Source organism: Egretta garzetta, unplaced genomic scaffold, assembly GCF_000687185.1.
Source record: "Egretta garzetta isolate BGI_Z169 unplaced genomic scaffold, ASM68718v1 scaffold35, whole genome shotgun sequence".
In the NCBI taxonomy this organism is placed as follows: domain Eukaryota; kingdom Metazoa; phylum Chordata; class Aves; order Pelecaniformes; family Ardeidae; genus Egretta; species Egretta garzetta.
Window position 1 is genome coordinate 866,665 of NW_009259730.1, and position 12,161 is coordinate 878,825.

General features: G+C 43.3%; 1 protein-coding gene across 1 annotated transcript in view; it reads right to left on the reverse strand.

Moving 5' to 3' along the window:
* The window catches only part of GAREM1 (GRB2 associated regulator of MAPK1 subtype 1), an 83,001-nt gene that overhangs the window by 8,569 nt on the left and 62,271 nt on the right, over positions 1-12,161 (reverse strand). The window contains exons 3-4 of the mRNA XM_035894955.1: positions 10,247-10,377; positions 1,629-2,807 (exon numbers count right to left, since the gene is read on the reverse strand). Coding sequence (XP_035750848.1) covers positions 1,629-2,807; positions 10,247-10,377 — 1,310 coding nt within the window. The remainder of the gene's footprint in view (positions 1-1,628; positions 2,808-10,246; positions 10,378-12,161) is intronic.

The following is a 12,161-nucleotide window of genomic DNA, read 5'->3' on the forward strand; positions in this document are numbered from 1 at the left end:
CATTTGCGAACTCAGGACCGGCCTGCCTGCCCAGGCGCAGGAGTGCCAGAGCCAGCACAAAAGAGGAGCCAGGACCATGCGGCTGGGAAAAGAGAAGGAGGAGGAGGAGGAGGAGGGTGGGACCAGTCCCACGCCGGTTTACATCAGTGTAGGCTGCCAGAGAACCTCATCCCGATACGGTGCTGCTGGGCTCCTGTCCAAAAGAGTCTGGACGAAGTGTCAGCGCGTACCTGACCTCGGAGGCGAGGGAGCACCCAAGCGCTCTTGGGTTCCTGCACTTAAGGCATTACACATGAACACTCTTTGCTAAGAAGACGTAATGTCTTGACTTTCCTCTCTTTGCTGAAGCAGCTGCGGCTGCCTTTTGGGGAAGTTTTGGTGGCAGGGTCAAAAAGGCTGCAGACAAATAAATACGACTTAGCCTTCAACCAGACTGTGACCTGGCTCACGATGGAAAGGCTATGGCCAACACCACTGTACTGTCAAACGGGAATAGGAAAGGGACGGGATCACCGTGGTTTGCTGAAGTTCCGTCTTAGATTAGTCTCAGCTTGCTGTGCAGCCATCCTCTTGAAAATATCATTGGACTTGCAAATGGAGCAATATTTGCTTTATTTAAATTCCAGGAAACCCCCTGCAAAACTAGTTTGTTAAATTATAATATCTGACAAGATTCATGTGACGTAAGTATGTATCATTTAAATTTCGCTAAAGATTCCTAGACACTCTTGCCTGGGGGAAGTTTTCTTTTTTCCTCGTGTTTTTTTAAAAAATAATGTTTAGGACTATGTCAAGAGACCACGTAATGGTTGGATTTTCTACCCAGTCCACGTAAGCTCCTGTTACATATTTGTACTTTTGCCTCTCAAGTCTCCATGACATTTCAGGTTTGGAGAAATGATTTCTCCCATGAGTTTTCATTAGAAACCCTAGGACAGGAAACATGCTCTGTTTAAAATCCGAGTCCTCTAGAAGGCTCATTTATCAGCTCTGCAGAGTTCCTATTTAAACATGTTTTCTTTCAATAAGCAGTACAGAGCAATTAGTTCAGGTCTTGTCCGATAAAGTTTCCTTGAGGTCAATGGCACTTAATTTTCTTCAAAATCTGCCATAGGCTTACAACAGAGAAGACAATCTCTCATTAACAAACACTTCAAATCCATAAAAATTCTAGCTGTCCTCATTATCAGGGCCCATTAACTGAAGACGCACACACTAAGGTGATCCGAGGCAGTTCCAAGTGGGATCGTGCCCCATGTGTTTTCTCATATTTTCTGTGGCTGAAACATGGAGACCATGTGACATGGAGAGATGATGTGGAAAGCCAGGGAAGGAAGCAACCTAGCAATTTTTAGATCTTGGTTGTGGGAGCAAAAAATCCCAATAAATACCAGGTGAAAGTATCAGGATTAAGCTATTGGATCAGTTATATTAAATATACTCAGGTGATTTTTAGGATATGACTTGCACTTACTGGGAAACTAGTTAAGTTGCACACCTCACAACGTCTCACCGCTTCCCTGCCCTCCATGTGCGCCCCTTCCCAAGCCTTCCCCAAAAAAATCCCCAAGCAAACTCTTCACGGGCTAAAAAAAAGAAGCAAACCAACATAAATAACCCTGACTTACTGCTTCTGATTTGGGAGGCACTGGAGGTGGAGGTAGGGAAACATCTGAAGACTTTGTGGTTGCTCCGGCAGTCGCAGGCACAGGAAGAGGTGCGGTACCACACTTTGATCGGAAAGACCCTCTGTAGTTGTCACATTTGTTCTTCTCACTTAGCGAGCGAGTGAGAGGCTGGTCACCAGCCTTTCCAGACCCTTGGTCCAGCCACAGCTCTTCATAAGGAAGTTCTGGTTTCGTAGGCAGGAACATCGATTCTTCACTAACTTCAGGAAACAGGTAATCGCTGCTACTGTCACCAGACTCCTGGTACTGAAGAGCATCGTGAGAGAACAGGGCCCACTCATTACACAAGTCCCTGCAGCCGTGGAGGTTGACTTCACTATTCCCATGCAAGTTGTTTCCATAGACGCACACCGAGAGCCGGTGGAAGGACTGCGTAAGTTCATCCCGTGCGTAGCTGAGGGAGTTCGGCACGTGGCTGTGCCCCGTGCATCGGCTCTTCTTTGGGCTCTTGCAGTCTTCATTCCAGTCAGTTTTCACATCTCGGACAGCACGGGAATACTCATCTATGTCAAACTGTTCTTGGCATATATTAAACCAGTGCTGGATGAGGGATTCGTGCCACAGCTCCCCCTTCACCAGACTGTCAGGTAGAGTAAATTTCGGAAGCGTCAAGTGCAAGGGAAAATGCATGGGAATAATTTTGTTGCCACGAAGCACACAACAAACCACCACAGTCTTGGTTTGAATGTTGACAAACTTGTACCTGTGCCCTTCACGGATGAAATGCAGGTCGTAAGGGTTTCTTGGTGTAGGACTCGGCACAGTCACGTTAACGGGCAGCCTGGTTTTTTCTACTATATTGCGAATTGTGTGCTCGCCTTCTTGCATCTGCACCTCCAAGGGGCTGCGGGTGCTAAACTTGCCCTTGCACTGGAAAGGGAGACTGATGCTTTCGTTGGTCCTGTGGTTCATACAGATGAGGCAGGGCATTTTGCCTCTGCCTAACTTACTGATTGAATTAAGTTTCCCAATTTTTTTGAAGATGGTGTTGAGTCGTGACTTCTCCTTAGAAGATTTTGCATAAAGGATTTCTGCTTGCCCCATTAAAGTGAGCTCATCCCCAGTGCTAAGGGTAATGTTGTAAACCTCAGTGTCTTCATTGCATTCACCTGAAGCCACCTGCAAAATAATAATAAAAAATTTGTTTTTCCCTCACCGAAGACAATAGTTCAAATCATATCAAATTAAGACTGAACTTATGAGACTATATACTGGGAGAAACTAAACTAACTTTATTTGAACACCTGAGCAGTCAAGTGCAAGGTGTTTAACGTGAAGCTCGGCCAAGTAACCTTTTTTTATTGTTCTGCACATTCCTGCATCTTACGTGAGGGGAAGCAGCCACCTGAAACTGCCAAAGAAGGCATGAGAACAAACATAACCAATTTTTAAAGAAAGGACAAATCCACTTATCCCAGCAATTCACATAGCCACTTATGTCATACAGCTATGACGGAGCACATCTGGATTCCCTTGGGTATCTTTTTCCCGCCCCCTTGTTTTTGCTGTTTGCTAGAACTTATTTGCCAGGCTCTTGAGGGAAGCAAACTTCTTCTTTCACCATATTCAGCTCCCTGAGGAGCAGAATAGGTGATCTCATCGTTATGGATGAAGCATATCCCTTTAATAGAATCTCTTCCAGGCTAGGGGGAATGACAGATGACATCTATTCCCTGAAGGAGAAGTCAAGAATATCGGTCTGTCCCATATGCCTAACTCCCCCTCTGCCTTGCTCTCCTAGTCATAGACTTCCTTCCTCATTTTTTGATCACAAATGCAATTAAGAGATTAAACAACATATGCACAGCCATGTGTGCGCTTTACTAGTATGGAAATTGTATTGGAAAGAAAAAAAAAAAAAAAAAAAAAAAAGGCAAAACAGATGTCCAAGGCTCATTTGTTCCTGAAGTTATTTCCTTAAGACTGGAATAACTCTGTATAGACAAGATTGCCCTGCTTCGTATTTGAGTGAAAAGCCCTTCTCAGGGACCTAACAGAAGCCACCCAGCGCTTCCTCAGCAGCAGCAGCAGCAACCTACTCCTAAAGGAAGGTGCATGAGGTAAATGCTAACTGGTCTGTTACAGACCATTTTATTTAGAAATATGGAACATATTAAAAAAATTGCAAATGAAAACATACACTAAAATAGTATATCCCTTCCTCACCTCCGCAACGCCTAAAGACTTCACGGAGCTGTGTGAAGTTCAAATTCCGGGCTTCAAATTCAGGTATCGTCACAGAATAGCCACCGCATGAAATCAAGGCTGTAACTCCAATCAGTTAATAACTGGGAAGTGCTGTGAATAACGCTTCCTCTTGTAAGACGCAATCTGCAGTTCCCCCCTTTTTGCAAAGTTGTGATTATCTTCTGTAAGCCTTTCAGCGCGAGGGCAGAGGTGGCCCAGCCGAGGTGTGCCGCCTTAGCACTTCAGTCTCGGGGCTTCCGGAGAGGAAGTCATTCAAGCCCTCAGCTATCTAAACAAACACTAATTGGTCTAATCCAGGAAACTACTAGGTTTTACGGTATGCAATACTCATTCACAGTTCACGCCACTGGCCAGACAACGTTTTGAAACACTGCGACATGAAAGGAAACTGCTCAGGTTTTTTGCTGATAGAACCGGTGGGATGCTCCTTGCTGGTTTCTCCTCTCTCAAAACCACCACGGAGCTGCGGCCAGCCACACAGCCCTGCCTTCGGGGGAGCTGGTGAGGACTGAGGACACGCAGGGAGCTCTGTGCGTGTACCACTCAATCTCCCCATTCTCTGCTCAAAAGACCAGCTGAAGGAACAGGGGGAAGGAAGGTAGGATTATACATTTTCCTCAAACACCTCCACAGTGGGATTGTGCCCTCGTGTTTTATATTTTTGTGCGTGCTCCCTGCTCACATCTATTTAAAACAGGAATCCTTCACTGGACAATTCCAGTGCAGAAACTTGCAGTAGTAGCCACCATACCTCCAGTTGCCATCATTACCTGATAAACACAAAGTCTCCTCCAGTTATTAAACTACTCGCCTTGGGAGCATCCTGAAATAACTCCTTCCCCAAACACACTTACCTTCACAGTTGCTCTCTCGGTTTTATACGTTATAACAGCAATGCTTTATGCATTATAACAATAACGGTTTACACATTTTAACAATGACTCCTGCAGTTTTACTTCCACTTCGCTCCTCTTTTGCCCTTCCCAGCTGGTTTTCACTTTCTGGTAATAGGTGAGAATAACCAGTGCTCCCAGCTCTGTGGAAGAGGCAGTGTTTGCCATACTGTACTCCAAAGCCATCTAGAAATCACTGGTAGATGTTCAAGTTGAACAACTCCTAATGCAGAGGACCCAGAGAACCAGAACCTACTCCAGGCTGTACTTGCCCTCCACCTCCCTGCTGCCAGGCGTTGATCCGTGCTAGCCCTTCGCTACTGATGCCAGGATGCTGACCAGAAAGGGTACTGGCTTACAGACACCTTAGCAAACACACTGCAAAACAGCAGCGGGTTAAGTCACTATAAATACTTCAAAATTTAAGACTCCCGCGATTCAGTAACATTCAGGAGCCGATTATATCTACTGCAGAAGACAGGCATCAGGAAGGTGATGAATGACTAGTTCGGAAACATGCTCTTTTGGGAAAGCTCAAGTATATTGTTTCTTTTTCTTAAGGAAAGGTTAAGTCAGAAAAATAGGTTTTGATAACACCTGAGTCGATATCCTATCTTGGACGCCAATCGTTCTAATTTGTTATAGTTTCAAGTACGATTCTTTAATCACTTGAAGACTTATGAACTCCTTTAAAAATGATTTGTGGCTTTATATTGCTTGCTATACCTGCTAGATTTTATTAGAGTAATGCAAGCATTGCATTCACTTTCAAAATAGACAGTTAGGATTTTTTTTTTTTGGTAGAGCTCTTTTTAACCATGAGGTCTCTGATTCATAGTAACTACATACAGTTTTTGCTATTAAAGCCAAGGGACCAGTCACAGCACTACATATATATATAGAAATATAGAATATGCACCATATATATTAATTTTTTTTTAACAGGTCACAAAAAATGGATAAATATTCTTAAAATATAAAACAAAGAGTCTTCTGAAGAGCTGTTAGCAGAAAAAAAAAGCAAACTTTTTTCAAGGAAGCTGACTAAATTCAATGAGACAGTATCCCATTTTTCTTTATCTGTCTCCCAAGACAGAGAATCAGCAAGTCCAACTTTTCATGTCAGCACACGCGCATTTCCCTCTCAGCTGAGAGGGACTTTGCCCTGATTGCTACATTAAAAGCTGTCTTCAGTGCCATTTAAGGATGTCTCAGATAAATCAAAGTGTTCCAAAAATGACCCAAAACATGACAGGTAATACCGCAGAGCTCAAACACGAAGCGTCTCTCCACGTGGGATGTCAGGAAGGCCAGCTCACGAAGCCACTGCAAGGCAACGGCGCTGGCTGCCCAGGGCTCCTTTCAGAGCAGAAAGCCTCCAGCAGGCACATCAACGTAGGCACCAAGCAGCAGGTCTGCTTCTCTCTCACTCAAGCCGCGCACCATGCGCTGGAGGAAAGAGGCAGCCACAGCCGTGTGCTGCCAACGCAAGGGACCGAGGGGGGAGAGGAGAAGAAAAACCTTCTTGGAGCCGAGGCTTGCAGCCTCATAAGGCTGGCATCAAGCCACAAGGCAATGAGGGGACTAAAGCACCAGTTCTCAAGGTGAAGTACTATGAATTGCCTGCAAGTTTGGAGCTAAAACCTACACACGAACTGATTTCAAGGAAGTCATTATTGCAGCATTTAAAAATGCCACTGTAGGTTACAACCTTCTATACAAGTGCTTTTTGGAAACTCAAGGCGAGTTTATCAGAGCCAACAGAATTGCAATCAAATCAGGAGATCAATTTTGCTTCACTCTACTGCATTAACATTTATAAAAAAAAAAAAAAAAAAAAGCAGAGTTTTCACTATAGATTTACTTCTGCCAAAATGCACACTGTTAACTGCTACGGTTAAACCACTGTGAAAAGAGGTTTACATTAAAATCCCCCAAATAAACCAGGTATCAAAAGTTCGCACCAGCCAAACAACGTCTGTGATAGGAAAGAAAAGAATCATTGTCGGACTAATTAACTAACCCACCTCTCCATCCTGGAAAGGCTCCGCAAAGAGCTTCACAGCCTCTTTAGGGAGGCTGAGTGATAACTTCAGGACAAAAATTGTATCCCAGAAGATTTGAGGGGTCCTGCAACATTAAGTGGGCTGGCTTTTAGAGCGCAGGAATTCATGGCTTGTCCAATGTTCAATCTATCAGACAGTATTGTTGCTTTTTAAGAGAACTTTTTGTGAATCGTTCTCGGTATGATGTGGGGGTTCCTGGTTTTGTTTTTAAGCCGTAATGCAAATAGCTTCCTGGGTATTTGCACAAGACTGCCAGCTCTATGGGACCACAACAGCCGACTGCAGAAATCTATTGCTGTTGCTTCAGCAAAACCTAGGGCCCTGGTGCAGCTCAACTTTCTTAACATTTTTCTTCCTAGCATAGAAAATCAAAAAAATCCTCATCTTCGTAGTGTAATGCTGCTACATAAGCAAAATTCTCTGCAGTTGTGTATTGAATATTAATACAAAAAAGGTTATCACCTATCTGGTCAACGAAGAAAAGACAGAATGCCTCTAATTTACATGGAGAGGACAAGGGGGAATGGATATGAGTTACTGTTGGGGAAATTCTGATTGGACATAAGGGGGAAATTTTTCACAATAACAGTCAACCATTGGAATAATCTCCCCAGGGATGTGGTTGACTCCGCTACACTGGACACTTTGAAGACGCAGCTGGACAGGGTGCTGGGCCATCTTGTCTAGACTGTGCTCTTACCTAGAAAGGTTGGACCAGATGATCCTTGAGGTCCCTTCCAACCTAGGATTCTATCACAATTTTCAGTCAGGAACAGATTAAATACCTATTGACTGAGTGAAATTAGTTTATCCCCAGACCACACTAAACTGCTGTGCCCGTAGATGCTGCTGGCCACCAGATACCCGAGGCAACCGACTGGGTATCCAAGCACAGTACAGACACATACGCACACCCAAAGAAGTTACCAGAAGTAATTTTAGCCATTACAGAAACTTGGTTTTGTCCAAAATTTTTCTTTGCTATTCTGTGAAAAGTGACACCACCTTCCACTCCCAGCTCTGCTTGATGGCATGTGTTACAGCCCTCCTTCAAATATTCAGCAGGTCCCAAACCACCTGTCTCAGTGTGCTGCCCAAAAAGCCTGCCTAGCTGCAAAACCATGGGGAAGGAAGAAAGGGAGACCCATCTCCCTTGCCTCCCCCAGCACAAGGTGGCTCATTTCTCCCTTTAACAACTAGTACATGAAGTAAAAATAAAGCAACTCCCTCCTTGGAGAAGATCCCACAGCCCATCACAGCCAGAGGGCAGCTCTCTGAATGGCAGCACTAGCTGCAAAATCCTGTCAGAGCAGAAAAGGATTTATACGGAGGAGTAAGGTTTGCACCAAATTGAACTGTAACCATGGCATATTGGCTCATCCAGGCAGACTTCAACAAGCACAGACAAAACCTTGCAGTGACTGTCTGGGATCACTCTACAGGCTCTTTTTTCAAAAATTATCCATGAAAGACTTAAGTGTTTGGAATAAGAAAGAATTCCCAGACTTCTGAGTTCTTCCTCATCTTAAACACTTCATCAGGTATTTTAGGCTTTCTTTTTTAGTATCTGATTAGCTATCTTCTGATACTCTCTTCTGAATTTAAATGGGCACACTGCACTGCATTGGACAGAAGTCAACCGTACTTAGTATTCCTCCCTTTGCTCTAAGCAGTTTGATAGGATCTCCCCTATACTAAAATTTTAGCCTACAAAATTATCTTGCATATAAAGGGTTATTAGACACTTTAATAAATCCTGTTAACTTCATTTATTTTTTGGAATATGATAACCTTGGAATAGACTTCTATGAAACTGGAAAAACTGCCAAGAGAAATACTGCCAAGATAACTGTGAAACTAGGTTAAACCTGGTTTATTATTACTGTTATTTACATTAAGGAGTATCACAATATCATCTTTTAAAAATGGATTTGATATCTAACATTAAGCTATGTTTATTTCTCAGTTTGCTAAATGTGACAGAGTTTTAAGAACCCTCGTATTAAACTCAAGACACAACATTTTCCATTTAAACAAGCCTGCAGATGAATACTTTTCTGTCTGTAAAAATCAAAGCTGCACATTTCATTGTGCCACTCTCTTGATTTGGTCATCGATCAACTGAGAAATAATGGCACAGCACTGGATAAAGCTATCAGTCCCAAGATAAGACTGATTTTCCTGGGTAGAAATGAAGTTTTCTTGTTGCCTTGATTTGCCTAACTACATCCTAAACATACAGAAGTGTTTCAACTTCCTCACATAGCCTTCATTTGTGAAAGGCTCTGTTTTATGGGTTCAGCTTAATGGAGAACATAAATGAAAACAATCTATTGTCTTGAAAGGCATGAGCCTGTGCCTCTGAATTACTTAACTGATGAGCTCTCACACTTACAGCAGTCTTCAGCAATCTTGTCTCACACCTATAAAAACTGCAGACTAGCTGGTATCCCCCAGCTCTAGAGGTGCAAGAAGGAGAAAAAGCCATTAAAAGACTGTTATAAAAACCCCACATCGCTACACATGGGACCAGGAAACACTACACTGGTTTTGCACCAGCAATATCAGCCAGTTTCTCCTGTAGAGTATGTAACGTGGGTAATGCATCATTGCATTGCATGAAGAGCATCTAGGATGCTCTTCAACCAATCTTAGGTGGTGTATCAACTGAAGGCAACCAGATGAGCCCGAAGATGACTCTGCTCTGTTGGCAGAGCTGACCTACCTTGTCTAGAGTCACATATATAGGTAGGACAAGGACGAACAAGTTTTGTCTTCATCGTGCCATGCTACTGCACTGCGGTGTGTTTGCTGATAGCAAGCCCTCTTAGACTCAGGGGATTGCTGACCCTTTGATAAGCCCAAGAGGCATGCACATGCAAACACGCACACACACACACACACAGAGAACAAGCATGTCTTTTTTTTTTTTTGTTCTATTCACAATGCTGTTTAGCTGCAGTAATTTTGAGACAAGCAACCCCATCATTTCACCCTGCGTGCTCTCTGAGAATAAGACTTTCTGGACAGGGATTTGAGCAGCTGCTGCTTAGCAGAGAATAAAATTCAGGCTGCTGGAGGGGGAAGGGAAAGGGGGCAACAAACAACATTTGTTTAAAATCTGGCAGGAGCATCCTAATTAGATGAATTATTGGATGGATCATCAGGACTGCTCCCCAAAGTGCCATAGGAGAGGAGAGCCCTTAGTGGACATGTTGATTTAAGACTGCTAAAACGATCCCGAGAGCACCATCACTGAACGCAGAACACTAAAGGCTCGTTTGTCTCAAAAATCACACTTCCCACACAGTGCCGTTGCTCACTTGCCATGTATATAAAGGTTGTAACAGTTAATCATTTAGACAGGGATAAATATTTATTCAGGGACTACCTTAACGTTGAATGTTATTTCCTCCATGACGTAAACTCGTTCAGGAAATGCTTTAGCCACCTCCTCCACACTGTTAAAATACTGCACTGGCTCCTTAATATCTCGGTCTTGTTCCAGCAGCTTAAACTGCCCTGAAAACAGATGATAAACAGAAGAGTTGTAAGATATTTATATTGGACGACTGTCACTGTGGCAACTGCTGGCTCAACTTCTTCACCGTTTTGCTCGGTCAATTTTTCCGGTTAATAGCAGCCAACCAAGAAGACCAAAGACTGCAGTGAGTCTCCTGAACCTGCCGTGAAAGACACCCAGTTTCACCAGGTCGGAACGGAAAAGAACGTGTGGAAGCCGAAGTTAAATTAAAAAAGATCCTTTTGTCACATGCTCTCTAGAAATAGTAAATAACTACGGAGGCATTTGTGTTTGTGCACTTAATTTGGTGAACAGTATCTGTACAGACAGCACTTTTTGGCCCTTAATATTCAAAGCTTTACAGAAAGAAAACACACCCATCACTACAAAACCCCAAAACAATAAACATAGGGGGCTTAGTTTTGTTTTTATTATAATCAAACAGCTATTAAAAAATGCTAGGCTGAAACCCGTTTCCCCCTAGGCTTCCCTAAGAGTGGAATAGCACCTAGTTTTCCTTAATCATAAACTAAGCCCTTTGAGAACTTTAGCTAGTAAGAAATTAAAACCATACACATTTAAAACCCTTTTGAAGGTGGTCACCTTCAGAAGAGCATTGGAAAGAAGTGTTTCTTGCTGACTTTACCTCCCCCCAGCAGGAAAACCTTGGCTATTTTCTAAGTCTTGTAAAAGGCAAGAACTAACAGGGAGGCAGCCGCCCTGGGCAGACCTGCCAGGGACACCCAGGCACATCAACCGCCTCCGTGCACTACAAACACAAAGTTTAGAAGCTTTCTTTTATAAATACAGCAATAATGAAAGCTTAGATGGGCACATTTGCTGCTTGTATGACTTGACTTTAAATCAGTGGAGCCATCTTCCCAAATTTAGAAACATTAACTACTATGAAGTTAAAGGCTGATTTCAGCAAGAGAATAGCACAGCAAGACTCGATGTAAGAAACAACTCAAGAAAACGAGTAAAAGGCTGAGTAAAATCAGTGGTTAGTGCATCTCCTGTAAATCCTATTTTAAAATCAGCAACGCACTGGATTATTGTTCTGAAACAGTGCTCAACTTCATTAAAATCCAATACATCAGAATGTCAGCCACCTACAGAAATATTTTCTCACTCCTTCAGCATTTTTGTGTGCAACACCCCGCTGCCCTTATACATCCCATCAGACTCCATACTTTTGTGACATGTTCGGAGAATTCACCCACACTAAACTATTTCAGGCCACCTGGCAGCAGAGGAGGAAACAAACACAAGCTCAGCAAGTCCCAATGCCCCATGAGAAGGACCCATCCCACCGTGTGTATGCACACACAGCACCCCAAGAGAGGTGTGAGACCAAGAGCTCCTCCACCCAACCACAGCACCCCTGTACACTGACAGAGGCGCACTCTTTTAATCTGTATGCTCAAGTAGCCTAAACATCAACTTACAAGATATAAGAGCTCCTTTTATTGCCTTCCATACGTTTTGTCTTCCTAAAGCGACCACGGTAAGTGAAGTATTATCAGCAGGGTAACTAAAGATGCTGGTACTTCCACCACCAGCATGGTGCTTAGGGACATGGTTTAGTGGTGGGATGGCAGTGTTAGGTTAATGGTTGGACTCGATGATCTTAAAGGTCTTTTCCAACCCAAATGATTCTATGATTCCCACCACAGGACTGTATTTTGCAACTTTTTCATAAACTTCACTGCACTTCAAATATCAGTTGCCTTGGAGTTTTGCTAACTCTGTGTCTGCTTCAGGACACACTATTATTTGAAGT